The sequence below is a fragment of the Lepisosteus oculatus genome, chromosome 23 (assembly GCF_040954835.1).
Source record: "Lepisosteus oculatus isolate fLepOcu1 chromosome 23, fLepOcu1.hap2, whole genome shotgun sequence".
In the NCBI taxonomy this organism is placed as follows: domain Eukaryota; kingdom Metazoa; phylum Chordata; class Actinopteri; order Semionotiformes; family Lepisosteidae; genus Lepisosteus; species Lepisosteus oculatus.
In genome coordinates, this window is record NC_090718.1 from 1,033,266 (window position 1) to 1,046,531 (window position 13,266).

General features: G+C 49.7%; 2 protein-coding genes across 4 annotated transcripts in view; one reads left to right on the forward strand and one right to left on the reverse strand.

Moving 5' to 3' along the window:
* Positions 1-8,114, reverse strand: part of LOC138224561 (uncharacterized) — a 277,799-nt gene extending 269,685 nt beyond the window's left edge. For both annotated transcript variants that reach the window (XM_069182447.1, XM_069182446.1), the window contains exons 1-3: positions 7,991-8,114; positions 7,728-7,754; positions 324-602 (exon numbers count right to left, since the gene is read on the reverse strand). In XM_069182447.1, the coding sequence (XP_069038548.1) occupies positions 324-602; positions 7,728-7,754; positions 7,991-8,024 (340 nt within the window). In that variant the 5' untranslated portion in view covers positions 8,025-8,114. The remainder of the gene's footprint in view (positions 1-323; positions 603-7,727; positions 7,755-7,990) is intronic.
* Positions 8,115-9,865: 1,751 nt separating this feature from the next.
* The window catches only part of josd2 (Josephin domain containing 2), a 4,119-nt gene continuing 718 nt past the window's right edge, over positions 9,866-13,266 (forward strand). Inside the window, exons 1-5 of one of the 2 annotated variants that reach the window (XM_069182455.1) lie at positions 9,866-10,062; positions 11,438-11,584; positions 12,171-12,296; positions 12,395-12,589; positions 13,136-13,266. The exon at positions 13,136-13,266 is cut by the window's right edge and continues 718 nt beyond it. In XM_069182455.1, the coding sequence (XP_069038556.1) occupies positions 11,463-11,584; positions 12,171-12,296; positions 12,395-12,589; positions 13,136-13,235 (543 nt within the window). In that variant the 5' untranslated portion in view covers positions 9,866-10,062; positions 11,438-11,462 and the 3' untranslated portion in view covers positions 13,236-13,266. Of the gene's footprint in view, positions 10,063-10,096; positions 10,227-11,437; positions 11,585-12,170; positions 12,297-12,394; positions 12,590-13,135 lie in introns of those variants that run through there. The other variant, XM_069182456.1, reaches the window with a different exon arrangement.

The following is a 13,266-nucleotide window of genomic DNA, read 5'->3' on the forward strand; positions in this document are numbered from 1 at the left end:
GACAGGAACAGAGACAGTCAGGGGGTTGTTAATATCTGTGACAGGAACAGAGACAGTCAGGGGGTTGTTAATATCTGTCACAGGAACAGAGACAGTCAGGGGGTTGTTAATATCTGTGACAGGAACAGAGACAGTCAGGGGGTTGTTATCATGTGTTCTGGGAACAGAGAGTGTCAGAGTGTAGTTATTACAGGATGTGTGCTGCATTAGGGTTATTTGTGTTCATGAACACAGGCAGTGACTCAGTACCAGTGTGTGAGTACAGCTCTCAGGATGTGAGAGTGGATCAGTGTCTCAGTGTAGGAAAGGGATCAGAGACTCACCTGGTATGATGTATCTGTCACTGCGTGGAGAGAGAGTGCTGGGGTCTGTACCCACACTGTAGTCACAGCTCACCTCACTGCTCAGATCGCTCACACTCTCATTAAACACACAGCTCTTTCCTCTAGTCTTCACTGATCTGTGTGGCTGCTGTGTGTCTCCAGAGTACAGGTTACAGCTGGTAACACTGACAGAGCTGGAAGTCTTACAGGAAATAAGGACACGTCCTTCACTGGAGATCTTCGAGCTCTCCACAGTGATCTCTGGTTTCTGCAGCTCCCCTGTCAACAGAGAAAACACAGGTCCTGAGCAGCACTGACAGGAGTGTTAGAGCTCTGTGTCTCATCTCTCTGGTGCTGCCCAGGACTCTTCACTGCTCCTGTCATCAGTATAACACACTGCACTGCTGCACTGCTGCACTGCTGGCTACAGGCAAAGACAAGACTGGGAGTGTAACACAGTGACAGAGAAAAGAGAACTTGGAGATCTCTGCTGTGGTCTGTGGTTTCTGCAGCTTTTTGCACACACGGTGATGGGTGTTGTAATGACACCAGTTCACACAGCTCTGTACTAAACGCTGGGTCAATACCTCTTGCGACAAACTAGGCAGCGGACATCAGTCCTCAGCTCCACGGCAAAACTGTTCTCAGTTGCAACAGGCCCACAGTCCCAGCTGCTGCCCCTGCAGGACACTGGCTGACTGGACCAAGGGCAGCTCTGGCTGTGGATGTAGGGCAGTAATCCAGGTGATCTGATGTAGTGGCAGCAGGTTCTCACTGAAATCGCGCTGTTACTGCGAAACGACCTGTGATGAACCCTGGGACAGACTCCGGCTCTCCTGCACCCCTGGGTGGGAGGGATCGGTCAGGAAGTGGGTGAAGCGTCCTGTAACGTTCAACCAAAATTGCATCCCAACCACCATACAACAGTGTGACATAGTGGAGGGAAACTCACACTAGCCAGGCACCCCTGAACCCCGTTTCTCTCGCCCCCTGAGCCCTGTATTAAAGCCCCATCGTTCGGCACGGACGAGGAGCACGCCCGAGCACACCACTCGGCCTGTTTCACCATGAACCAGCTCTGCTCCCAGTCTCACAGTACCACACGAGTCCACTCGAGGTCTTGAACCCGTGGCCAGTGAGACACTGAGAGATACTGAGAGACACAGAGACACTGAGAGACACAGAGACACTGAGAGATACTGAGAGATACTGAGACACTGAGAGATACTGAGAGATACTGAGACACTGAGAGACACTGAGAGACACTGAGAGATACTGAAAGACACTGAGAGATACTGAGACACTGAGAGACACTGAGACACTGAGAGACTGAGAGATACTGAGAGACACTGAGAGATACTGAGACACTGAGAGACACTGAGAGACACTGAGAGATACTGAGAGATACTGCGACACTGAGAGATACTGAGACACTGAGAGACACTGAGAGACACTGAGAGATACTGAGACACTGAGACACTGAGATACTGAGAGACACTGAGAGATACTGAGACACTGAGATACTGAGAGACACTGAGATACTGAGAGACACTGAGAGATACTGAAAGACACTGAGACACTGAGAGATACTGAGAGATACTGAGACACTGAGAGACACTGAGACACTAAGAGACACTGAGATACTGAGAGATACTGAGACACTGAGAGACACTGAGAGACACTGAGACACTGAGAGATACTGAGACACTGAGAGATACTGAGACACTGAGACACTAAGAGATACTGAGAGATACTGAGACACTGAGAGATACTGAGACAATGAGAGACACTGAGAGATACTGAGACACTGAGAGACACTGAGACACTGAGAGATACTGAGACACTGAGAGATACTGAGATACTGAGACACTAAGAGATACTGAGAGATACTGAGACACTGAGAGATACTGAGACAATGAGAGACAATGAGAGACACTGAGAGATACTGAGAGACTGAGAGATGCTGAGAGATGCTGAGAGATGCTGAGAGATACTGAGAGACACAGAGACACTGAAAGACACTGAGAGACACTGAGACACTGAGAAAAACTAAGAGATACTGAGACACTGAGACACTGAGAGACACTGAGAGATACTGAGAAACTGAGATACTGAGAGACACTGAGAGTGACAGATACTCTGGGATTAGAGAAACTTTCTTCCCGAAATTCAGAAATCTAATCCCAGAGTTCCCACACCTGCCAAAACCACAACAGGTCCCAATCCTACTGGGAGAGGGAGGAGGGAACTCAGTTGATCTGGCAGCCCAGTATGTGATCTCCTGTCACAGCCTGAGGAACAGTGAGTCCGTCTCCCAATAATGCTCCAGCCGCCTACAGTATATGTCGATATTATATAATATGTCTTTGTTGTAAATGTCTGTAACATGTCTGTAGATTTTATTTTACTTCTATTTTTTGTTTTGTTCTATGTTAATTTTATTATTTTTATTTGCTTTGGCAACACTGATTGTACCCATCGGTCATGCTAATAAAGCACCTTGAATTGAATTGAAATACTGAGAGACACTGAGAGATACAGAGACACTGAGATACTGAGAGATACTGAGAGACAATGAGACACTGAGAGATACTGAGAGACACTGAGACACAGAGATACTGAACCACAAAGAACAGAACCAGCACCACCCTACAGCCCTCCAACCCAGACCAACGACCGAACAGGACCAGAACCAGCGCCCCACCCCATGCCCCTCACCCAGACCAGCAGCTGAACCGGACCAGAACCACAACCCCTCCCCACCCAGCACAACAACAGAGCCGGACCGAGCCCCTCCTGCACAGCTACGCCGCAGCCCTGGCCAGACCAGCAGTCCCGAGTGGTTTGGAGCTGGGAGAAATCCGGCAGCTCCTGAACCTCATCTGCACCCGGCTTATGAGCTGAACTTCCATCACCCACAGCGACAGACAAAAACCCAGCACAATACTTGTTTCTGTTGATGATGCAAATGTCCGACACAAATTTGATACAGTTCCAGAAAACAATAACAAATTGCAAAGATAATTCAAACGATGACAATGAGATCTCTAAAGATAAGTATGTGGAACATTCAGGGTCTGGGCTCGTCAGCATTTGGGCTGAAGAGCACTGATCCTGAATTTATCAAGGATGTAAAGGAGACAGACATCATGATCCTACAGGAGACATGGTGTCGGGGAGACTTGGCTACCCACTGTCCCCCAGGCTACAAGGAGATCATGGTGCCCTCTGTCAAAAAACCCCAAATCACCCGGGGCAGAGACTCTGGGGGGATCATTGTGTGGTACAGAGCGGAGCTCAGTCACTCCATACAATTAGTAAAGAAAGAAGAGTCACGAGTTTGGCTTAAAATCAAAAGAAATACCATCTGTACAGAAAACGAGGTTTTCCTGTGTGCTGTCTACATCCCGCCCTCAGAATCCCCCTATTACAGTGAGGGAATTCTCCCCAGTCTCCACACGGAGATCGGTCACTTCCAGGGCCAGGGAAACGTGCTGCTCTGTGGTGACCTCAACGCACGAACAGGCACACTGGCAGACTTCACCAGCACACAGGGAAATACTCACATATTTGGACAATCCCCTCTGTACCACACACCGGTCACCTCACACAGGTGCAGCCATGACACCACGGTCAACAGCACTGGGCGCGAGCTGCTGCAGCTCTGTCAAGGGCTGGGCCTGTACATCGTCAACGGCCGGACTAGAGGGGACTCTCTAGGCAGGTTCACCTACAGCTCAGCTCTGGGCAGCAGTGTGGTGGACTACGCCATCACCGACCTGGACCCCTCCTGTATCAGTGCCTTCACTGTCAGGCCACAAACTCCCCTCTCCGACCACAGCCAGATCACACTCTACATGAAGAGAACACACCAGCACAGAGACACACTGACACAGCCCAGCCAGCTGTATGACCTCAACCAGGCATACAGATGGGACACAGACAGCCTAGACAGATACCAAACTGCACTGGGCCATGAGGAAATTCAGACACTGATGGACACATTCCTAAACACTCCGTATCAAACCAACAAATTAGGCATAAACTTGGCCACACAAAAACTAAATCACCTATTCCACAAACTAGCATCAAAATCTAAGCTAAAAACAACTACATCAAAAAACTACCAAAAAACAAAAGCAAAAGAAAAGTGGTTTGATACGGAGTGCAAAAACATCAGAAATGCACTACGAAAAGTCTCAAATGAAAAACACAGACAACCACACAACACAGATCTGCGACTCAGGTACTGTGACATGGTAAAACTTTACAAACACACGCTGAAAAAGAAAAGAAACACATACATAGACAAACAACTTGCAGAAATTGAGGAGTCACTAAATCAGAATTGTTTCTGGGAGAAGTGGAACAACTTAAACAAATCAAAACCAGAAGAATTGGCCATCCAAAATGGAACAATCTGGCAAACATACTTTGAAAATCTCTATGAAAAGCTCCCAAATACAAATCAATCAGACCAAAACACCATTTATGAAAAACTCAAAATTTTGGAATTGGCTATCAAAGACAACCAAAACCCCTTAGACTCCCCAATCACTGAGCAGGAGCTACTGGACAAACTCCAGGCCCTCAGACCACGCAAAGCCTGTGGCCATGATGGAGTCATAAATGAGATGCTGAGACACAGCAGCCCAAAGTTGCAACAAGCCCTGCTCAAACTCCTCAATCTCATCATGACAGCCGGATGTTTCCCCGAGGCCTGGAACCAAGGACTGATCACGCCCATCTATAAGAGTGGAGATAAACTCGATCCCAACAACTACTGGGGCATCTGTGTGAACAGTAACCTGGGGAAGGTATTCTGCAGTATCCTAAATACACGAATACTGGCCTTCCTTACCGAACACAATGTCCTGAGTAAAAGTCAGATTGGCTTCTTGCCAGATCACCGCACATCTGATCACATTTACACCCTACACACACTGATAGACAAACACGTCCACCAAAAACACAAAGGAAAAATTTTTGCCTGCTTTGTCGATTTCAAAAAAGCATTTGACTCGATTTGGCATGAGAGATTGTTTTATAAACTACTCCAAAGTGGCATAGGGGGCAAAGTGTACGACATCATTAAATCAATGTATTCAGAGAGCAAATGTGCAGTGAAAATTGGAAACAAAAGGACTAAATTCTTCACCCAAGGCCGCGGGGTGAGACAGGGCTGCAGCCTGAGCCCAACACTGTTCAATATCTATATCAATGAATTAGCAGGAATGTTGGAGCAGTCTGCAGCTCCTGGTCTTACACTACACGACACAGAAATCAAGTTCCTGCTCTACGCAGATGACCTGGTCCTGCTGTCGCCCACAGAACAGGGGCTGCAGCAGAACCTGGCACTGCTGGAGCAGTACTGTCAGACCTGGGCACTGACAGTCAATCTGGACAAGACCAGAGTTATGGTTTTCCAGAAGAAACCCAGACCTCAGGGAAACAGGTACAAATTCACACTGAACAAGAACACATTGGAGCACACATCCAGCTACACATATCTCGGTCTCACCATCAGCTCTTCCGGGAGTTTTGACCTGGCAGTGAAGGCACTGAGGGAGAAGGCACTCAGGGCTTTCTACGCAATAAGAAGGAGGCTCTTCAACATCAACCCACCAACAAGAATCTGGCTCCAAATATTTGAAAGTGTAATCCAACCCATTGCCCTATACGGCAGTGAAGTTTGGGGTCCCCTCACAGACCAGGATTACACCCAATGGGACAAACACCCCACAGAAACTCTGCACATGGAGATCTGTAGAATCATCCTCCGTGTGCAGAGAAAAACTCCTAACAACGGGTGCAGGGCCGAATTAGGCCAGTACCCACTATTGATAAACATACAGAAAAGAATATTAAAGTATTGGCTACACCTAAAAAACAGCGACCAAAATTCCTACCACCACAAAGCCCTGCTGAGCCAAGAGCTGAGCCCAAAACAGAGCCCCCTGAGCCAGCTGGTCCTGAGGCTCACCGACCTGAGCCACACCAACACTAACCAGCCTCAGGACAGCACTGCTAGAGCACCACAACCCAGACTCAACCACATCACAGCACAGATCAAACAGCAATATCTCACACACTGGGACACACACACACAAACACAACATAAACTGGAATGCTACAGAACCTTAAACAGACAATACACACTAGCTGAATATTTGACCAAAATAAAAAATAACAAACAGAAACAGACCCTGACGAAGTACAGGCTCAGTGACCACAACCTGGCCATAGAAACTGGGCGACACAGGCAGACCTGGCTGCCCAGAGAGGACAGGCTGTGCTCCCACTGCCAGCAGGGAGAAATAGAGACAGAGGTGCACTTCCTACTGCACTGTGACAGATACTCTGGGATTAGAGAAACATTCTTCCCGAAATTCAGAAATCTAATCCCAGAGTTCCCACACCTGCCAAAACCACAACAGGTCCCAATCCTACTGGGAGAGGGAGGAGGGAACTCAGTTGATCTGGCAGCCCAGTATGTGATCTCCTGTCACAGCCTGAGGAACAGTGAGTCCGTCTCCCAATAATGCTCCAGCTGCCTACAGTATGTCAATATTATATAATATGTCTTTGTTGTAAATGTCTGTAGATTTTATTTTACTTCTATTTTTTGTTTTGTTCTATGTTAATTTTATTATTTTTATTTGCTTTGGCAACACTGATTGTACCCATCGGTCATGCTAATAAAGCACCTTGAATTGAATTACTGAGAGACACTGAGAGACACTGAGAGATACTGAGACACTGAGAGATACTGAGATACTGAGATACTGAGACACTGAGAGATACTGAGACACTGAGAGATACTGAGATACTGAGACACTAAGAGACACTGAGAGACACTGAGAGATACTGAGAGACACTGAGAGATACTGAGACACAGAGATACTGAGAGACTGAGACACTGAGAGATACTGAGATACTGAGAGACACTGAGATACTGAGAGATACTGAGAGACACTGAGAGAGACTGAGACACTGAGAGAGACTGAGAGATACTGAGCCACTGAGAGACACTGAAAGATACTGAGACACTGAGAGATACTGAGAGATACTGAGAGACACTGAGAGATACTGAGACACTGAGAGACACTGAGATACTGAGAGACACTGAGAGACACTGAGAGATACTGAAAGACACTGAGAGATACTGAGACACAGAGATACTGAGAGATACTGAGAGACACTGAGAGATACTGAGACACTGAGAGATACTGAGATACTGAGATACTGAGACACTGAGACACTGAGAGATACTGAGAGATACTGAGACACTGAGAGACACAGAGATACTGAGAGACACAGAGACACTGAGAGATACTGAGACACTGAGAGACACTGAGAGACAGAGAGACACAGAGACAGACTGTAAAATTCTGAGACACTTACCTTGAGCCCCAATGAGTCCAGTGAAATCTGGAAGCAAAGAAGCAGAGAGAAAAAGAGAGAGAGAGAGACTGTCATCTCCACTGTGTCACACTGACACACTGCCCCCACACACACACAGACACTGACACACTGCCCCCACACACACAGACACTGACACACTGCCCCCACACACACGCAGACACTGACACACTGCCCCCACACACACGCAGACACTGACTCACTGCCCCCCCACACACACACACGGAGACCCAGGACAGACTTACAGTGGAAGAGCAGGAGAGTGGAGAGAGGAGACATTCTGAGAGGGATGGAGGAGAATGTGACACGGATGAGGAAGTAAGATTTCAGAGCGGAGCTGTAATTCAGGAAGTGGACAGAAAAACCACACTGCTGCACACAGCCCGGAACTGGGGTCAGGGGTCAGGAGCAGGGACTGTGTGGTCAGGGGTCAGGGGTCAGGAGCAGGGTCTGGGGTCAGGGGTCAGGAGCAGGGTCAGGGGTCAGGGGTCAGGAGTCAGCTCCGTGAAGCTGGCCCCCTACAGACAGCACAAACGATGAAACCCACCTCATTCGTTAGTGCTGCGTTTGTGCTGCTTTCGTTCCCGAGATATAGCGCCTTGTTTTTTTCGGGGTCGTGAAGTCACTCAGCCCCCCTACAACGTCGTAGGGAAACCGGACCGTCTCATTTTTTAGTGCTGCGTCTCTGCCGGTTTGTGCCGTTGATAGTAACTTCCCAGCTGCTTTCTTTCCCGAGATAAAGCGCCTTGTTTTCCCAGTGATCACGTCACCATGCACGGGGACTTTGACCTCCAGTGACCAGTACTTTTGCCGGGGTATGTCATATCGCGATATACAGGCTTCATGCTGCGACATGGGGGCGGGGCATTTTTGTCGGGGTATGCCATATCGCGATATATGGACTTAATGTCGCGACAGTGGCGCCATGACAGTGATGTGCCAGTCGCAATAGGTATAGCGATGTGATCGTGATGCGCGCACTCCTATCGTGACATGCTATCGGAGTCGTGACCGCGCTGTGGATGCCATGACATTCTTTGTCTGCTCTTCAGTTTTGACCTCAGTGCGACTTCTCTTAGATTGATCAGTAGCTGGAAACCAATGGATGTGTTACTGTAGATCCAGTGTGCTCATACAGCACACACGGTTAACCGGGGCTACAGTGTTTGGACCAAGAAGGACATCCGTCACCTGTGTGCCTACATGCTCTCGGAACTTCCGCTGTGGCGCTTTACCCAATCAGAGTATCGATTCTCTTCACCCAATCGCAGCCCGAGCTGTTCGGGGGTTTAGCCAATCACGGGTCTGAGAGCTGTTCAAGCCAGCAGCGCCAGGTGGATCGGCTTGTTCACTGGCAATGAGAATCTAGTTTTAAAATGCTTCACTTATTTGCAAAATAACTACATCGGCTTATTTTTTAACGTCTTTATTGATTCACAATGTCTCATACTCTTCGAAATAAATACATTTTTTATTTGTAATATAACTGTCTCCGGTGCTTTCTGTAGTGAATACATGGTATTTGAACACTTTTAATCGTATATTTAAGGTAGGGGAAACACCTTCTGCTTTGTACTTAAAAAAGGAATAGAAATGTAAAGTCTATGATCATTATATTATTATACTCGTGCTTTCAATTTTGTTTTTTATTGTTAAATTATATCGATCTTGAAACTAATACCTAAAAATGTGAATATGGGCTCTCGTGTGGTACCAGCGGTAATTTGGAAACTGGTGTCTCTTCACCAATGAAAGGAGTACACAAGCAATACGATTTCGAGAACATGATTAAAAATTAAAAGAAAACACGTCACTCAACGAACTAACAGCAAGTCCTCCCTAAATGTAAGACTGTTAATTCGCGTAAAGGCTGCAAAGTCTGGGGTCAACTGATCAAAAGGTCACAACTGAAAGATCTGGTGGTCGTGACTGTGCCTCTTTGTACGCGTGGTGAGACTGTACTGTCTTGTAATTCAGGAGACACATCTGTTGTTTCTCCCTGATGCCAGCGACGCGCTCTCAGGACTCTGAGCCGTGAGCTCTCCTTCCGCCTCACTCAAGATGGCTGCCCGGGGCCGCCGGAAGTCGCTCCGCTTCCGGAAGTCGGCGCCCGACTTCCAACAAAACTTTATTGGCGGGCGGAGGTGGGGCGTCTCCCCTGTCCAGTAACAGACGACAACAACAATAACAACCTCTACGACTTCTACGACAAGAGCAGCAGCAGCATCGCGGACGTCAGGCCGGCTTGGGAGAGACTTGAACGCCGGCATGTCCGTGCGCGCCGGGCAGTGAGGGTGTCCCGCCCGGACTCGGACCCGTGAGTGTCTCTTTCTCGCGTCTCCGAGTGCCCCGGGCGTGTGGTTGTGTATTAGGGGTTCCTGCCTGTAGCTGTGCTGCACGGGACCGCGTGGGTGTGGAGCGTGGACCCCCGTGGGGCTCAGGATTTGCGAGTGACACGGGGAAAAAAGTGCTCACGGAGAGGTGAGAGACCCAGCCTCTCAATTCAGTTCAGTTCAGTTCAAGGTGCTTTATTAGCATGACCGATGGGTACAATCAGTGTTGCCAAAGCAAATAAAAACAATAAAATTAACATAGAACAAAACAAAAAATAGAAGTAAAATAAAACCTACAGACATGTTACAGACATTTACAACAAAGACATATTATAAAATATTGACATATACTGTAGGCGGCTGGAGCATTATTGGGAGACGGACTCACTGTTCCTCAGGCTGGGACAGGAGATCACATACTGGGCTGCCAGTTCCCTCCTCCCTCTCCCAGTAGGATTGGGACCCGTTGTGATTCTGGCAGGTGTGGGAACTCTGGGATTAGATTTCTGAATTTCGGGAAGAATGTTTCTCTAATCCCAGAGTATCTGTCACAGTGCAGTAGGAAGTGCACCTCTGTCTCTATTTCTCCCCGCTGGCAGTGGGAGCACAGCCTCTCTCTCACTGACAAGCGTGTGAGATCATTGTTTTAGTCTGGAGCTCCTGTCCTCCAGCACAGATCCCAGATCCCAGAGTCCCAGAGATCTGTGGAGCTCCTGTCCTCCAGCACAGATCCCAGATCCCAGGTCCCAGAGTCCCAGAGATCTGTGGAGCTCCTGTCCTCCAGCACAGATCCCAGGTCCCAGAGTCCCAGAGATCTGTGGAGCTCCTGTCCTCCAGCACAGATCCCAGATCCCAGAGTCCCAGAGATCTGTGGAGCTCCTGTCCTCCAGCACAGATCCCAGATCCCAGGTCCCAGAGTCCCAGAGATCTGTGGAGCTCCTGTCCTCCAGCACAGATCCCAGGTCCCAGAGTCCCAGAGATCTGTGGAGCTCCTGTCCTCCAGCACAGATCCCAGATCCCAGAGTCCCAGAGATCTGTGGAGCTCCTGTCCTCCAGCACAGATCCCAGATCCCAGATCCCAGAGTCCCAGAGATCTGTGGAGCTCCTGTCCTCCAGCACAGATCCCAGATCCCAGGTCCCAGAGTCCCAGAGATCTGTGGAGCTCCTGTCCTCCAGCACAGATCCCAGGTCCCAGAGTCCCAGAGATCTGTGGAGCTCCTGTCCTCCAGCACAGATCCCAGATCCCATTGTCCCTGAGATCCATGGAGCTCCTGTCCTCCAGCCCATTCCCAGAGTCCTGGTGCTGTAGCCATGGCGACGGGTGCTGGCGCTGTACTGACAGGGCTGTTGTTGCTGTAGGACTGTTGTGGTGCTGGGAGAGGGGATGGGAGAGGCGGAGATCTTCCACGAGAGGCAGCGCCTGGAGCTGTGCGCCATCCACGCCCTCAACAACGTGCTGCAGGAGCAGGTCTTCACCAAGGAGACAGCCGACGAGATCTGCAAGAGGTGAGGTCACCGCTCCTCTCTCTGCGTCTCCTGTCCCGCTGTGTGTGTGTGTTACTCCTCTCTCTCACTGTCTCCTGTCCTGCTGTTTGTGTGTTACTCCTCTCTCTCACTACGTCTCCTGTCCCGCTGTGTGTGTGTGTTACTCCTCTCTCTCACTGCGTCTCGTGTCCTGCTGTGTGTGTGTGTTACTCCTCTCTCTCACTGTCTCCTGTCCTGCTGTTTGTGTGTTACTCCTCTCTCTCACTGCGTCTCCTGTCCCGCTGTGTGTGTGTGTTACTCCTCTCTTTCACTGTGTCTCCTGTTCTGCTGTGTGTGTGTGTGTGTGTGTGTGTTACTCCTCTCTCTCACTGTCTCCTGTCCTGCTGTGTGTGTGTTACTCCTCTCTCTCACTGTCTCCTGTCCTGCTGTGTGTGTGTTACTCCTCTCTCTCACTGTCTCCTGTCCTGCTGTGTGTGTGTTACTCCTCTCTCTCACTGTCTCCTGTCCCGCTGTGTGTCTGTGTGTGTTACTCCTCTCTCTCACTGTCTCCTGTCCTGCTGTGTGTGTGTTACTCCTCTCTCTCACTGTGTCTCCTGTCTCCTGTCAGGCTGGCCCCTCAGTGTGTGGTGAACCCTCACCGCTCTCTCTTCGGAACGGGGAACTACGATGTCAACGTCATCATGGCCGCGCTGCAGAGCCGGGGTCTGGCAGCAGTCTGGTGGGACAGACGCAGGTAATGACCGGACCGGACCCTCTCTGCCCGGTCAGGGTGTATCGGTAACCCGTCTCTCTGGTCAGGGTGTATCGGTAACCCGTCTCTCTCTGTCTCAGGTCAGTGGACTCCTTGCGTGTCGACAGAGTGTTGGGTTTCATCCTGAACGTTCCCTCTCGGGTGTCGCTGGGAATGGTGTCCCTCCCTCTGCGGCGCAGACACTGGCTGGCTGTGCGACAGGTCAGCGGCCCCTACTACAACCTGGACTCCAAACTGAAGGGTCCCGTCTGCATCGGTGGAGAGGTGGAGCTCAGGTGAGATTGACGGACGCTGGACATAGAAACACTTCAGATACGGTGATTATATTTCACCATTCAGGTTCACTTGCCCTCTTGTCAGGCCTGGTCTACGCTGGAAGCAACCAATTAACACCAATCCTGACAACACTGATCATTAATTCTGACAGCACTGAGCTCCACAGAGCCCTACAGGAGAGAGAACCCTGATTAGAGGAGAGGCTCTCTGACATCACTGAGCTCCATAGAGCCCTACAGGAGAGTGAGCCCTGATTGGAGGAGAGGCTCTCTGACATCACTGAGCTCCATAGAGCCCTATAGGAGAGTGAGCCCTGATTGGAGGAGAGGCTCTCTGCCAGCACTGAGCTCCACAGAGCCCTACGGGAGAGTGAGCCCTGATTGGAGGAGAGTCTCTCTGACATCACTGAGCTCCATAGAGCCCTACAGGAGAGTGAGCCCTGATTGGGGGAGAGTCTCTCTGACAGCACTGAGCTCCACACAGCCCTGCAGGAGAGTCTGCAGTTTGGTTTGCTTGACCCTCTCCTCTCTCCTCTCTCTCTGTAGGAATTTCCTGTGTGAGCAGATATCTCAGGAGCCCTGTGAGATGCTCCTCGTCGTCAGTCGGGAGGTGGAGGAGGACGGAAGCTGGTTGACCCCGGAGTGACCCAGGAAGTGATATCTGAGCAGCAGGAAGT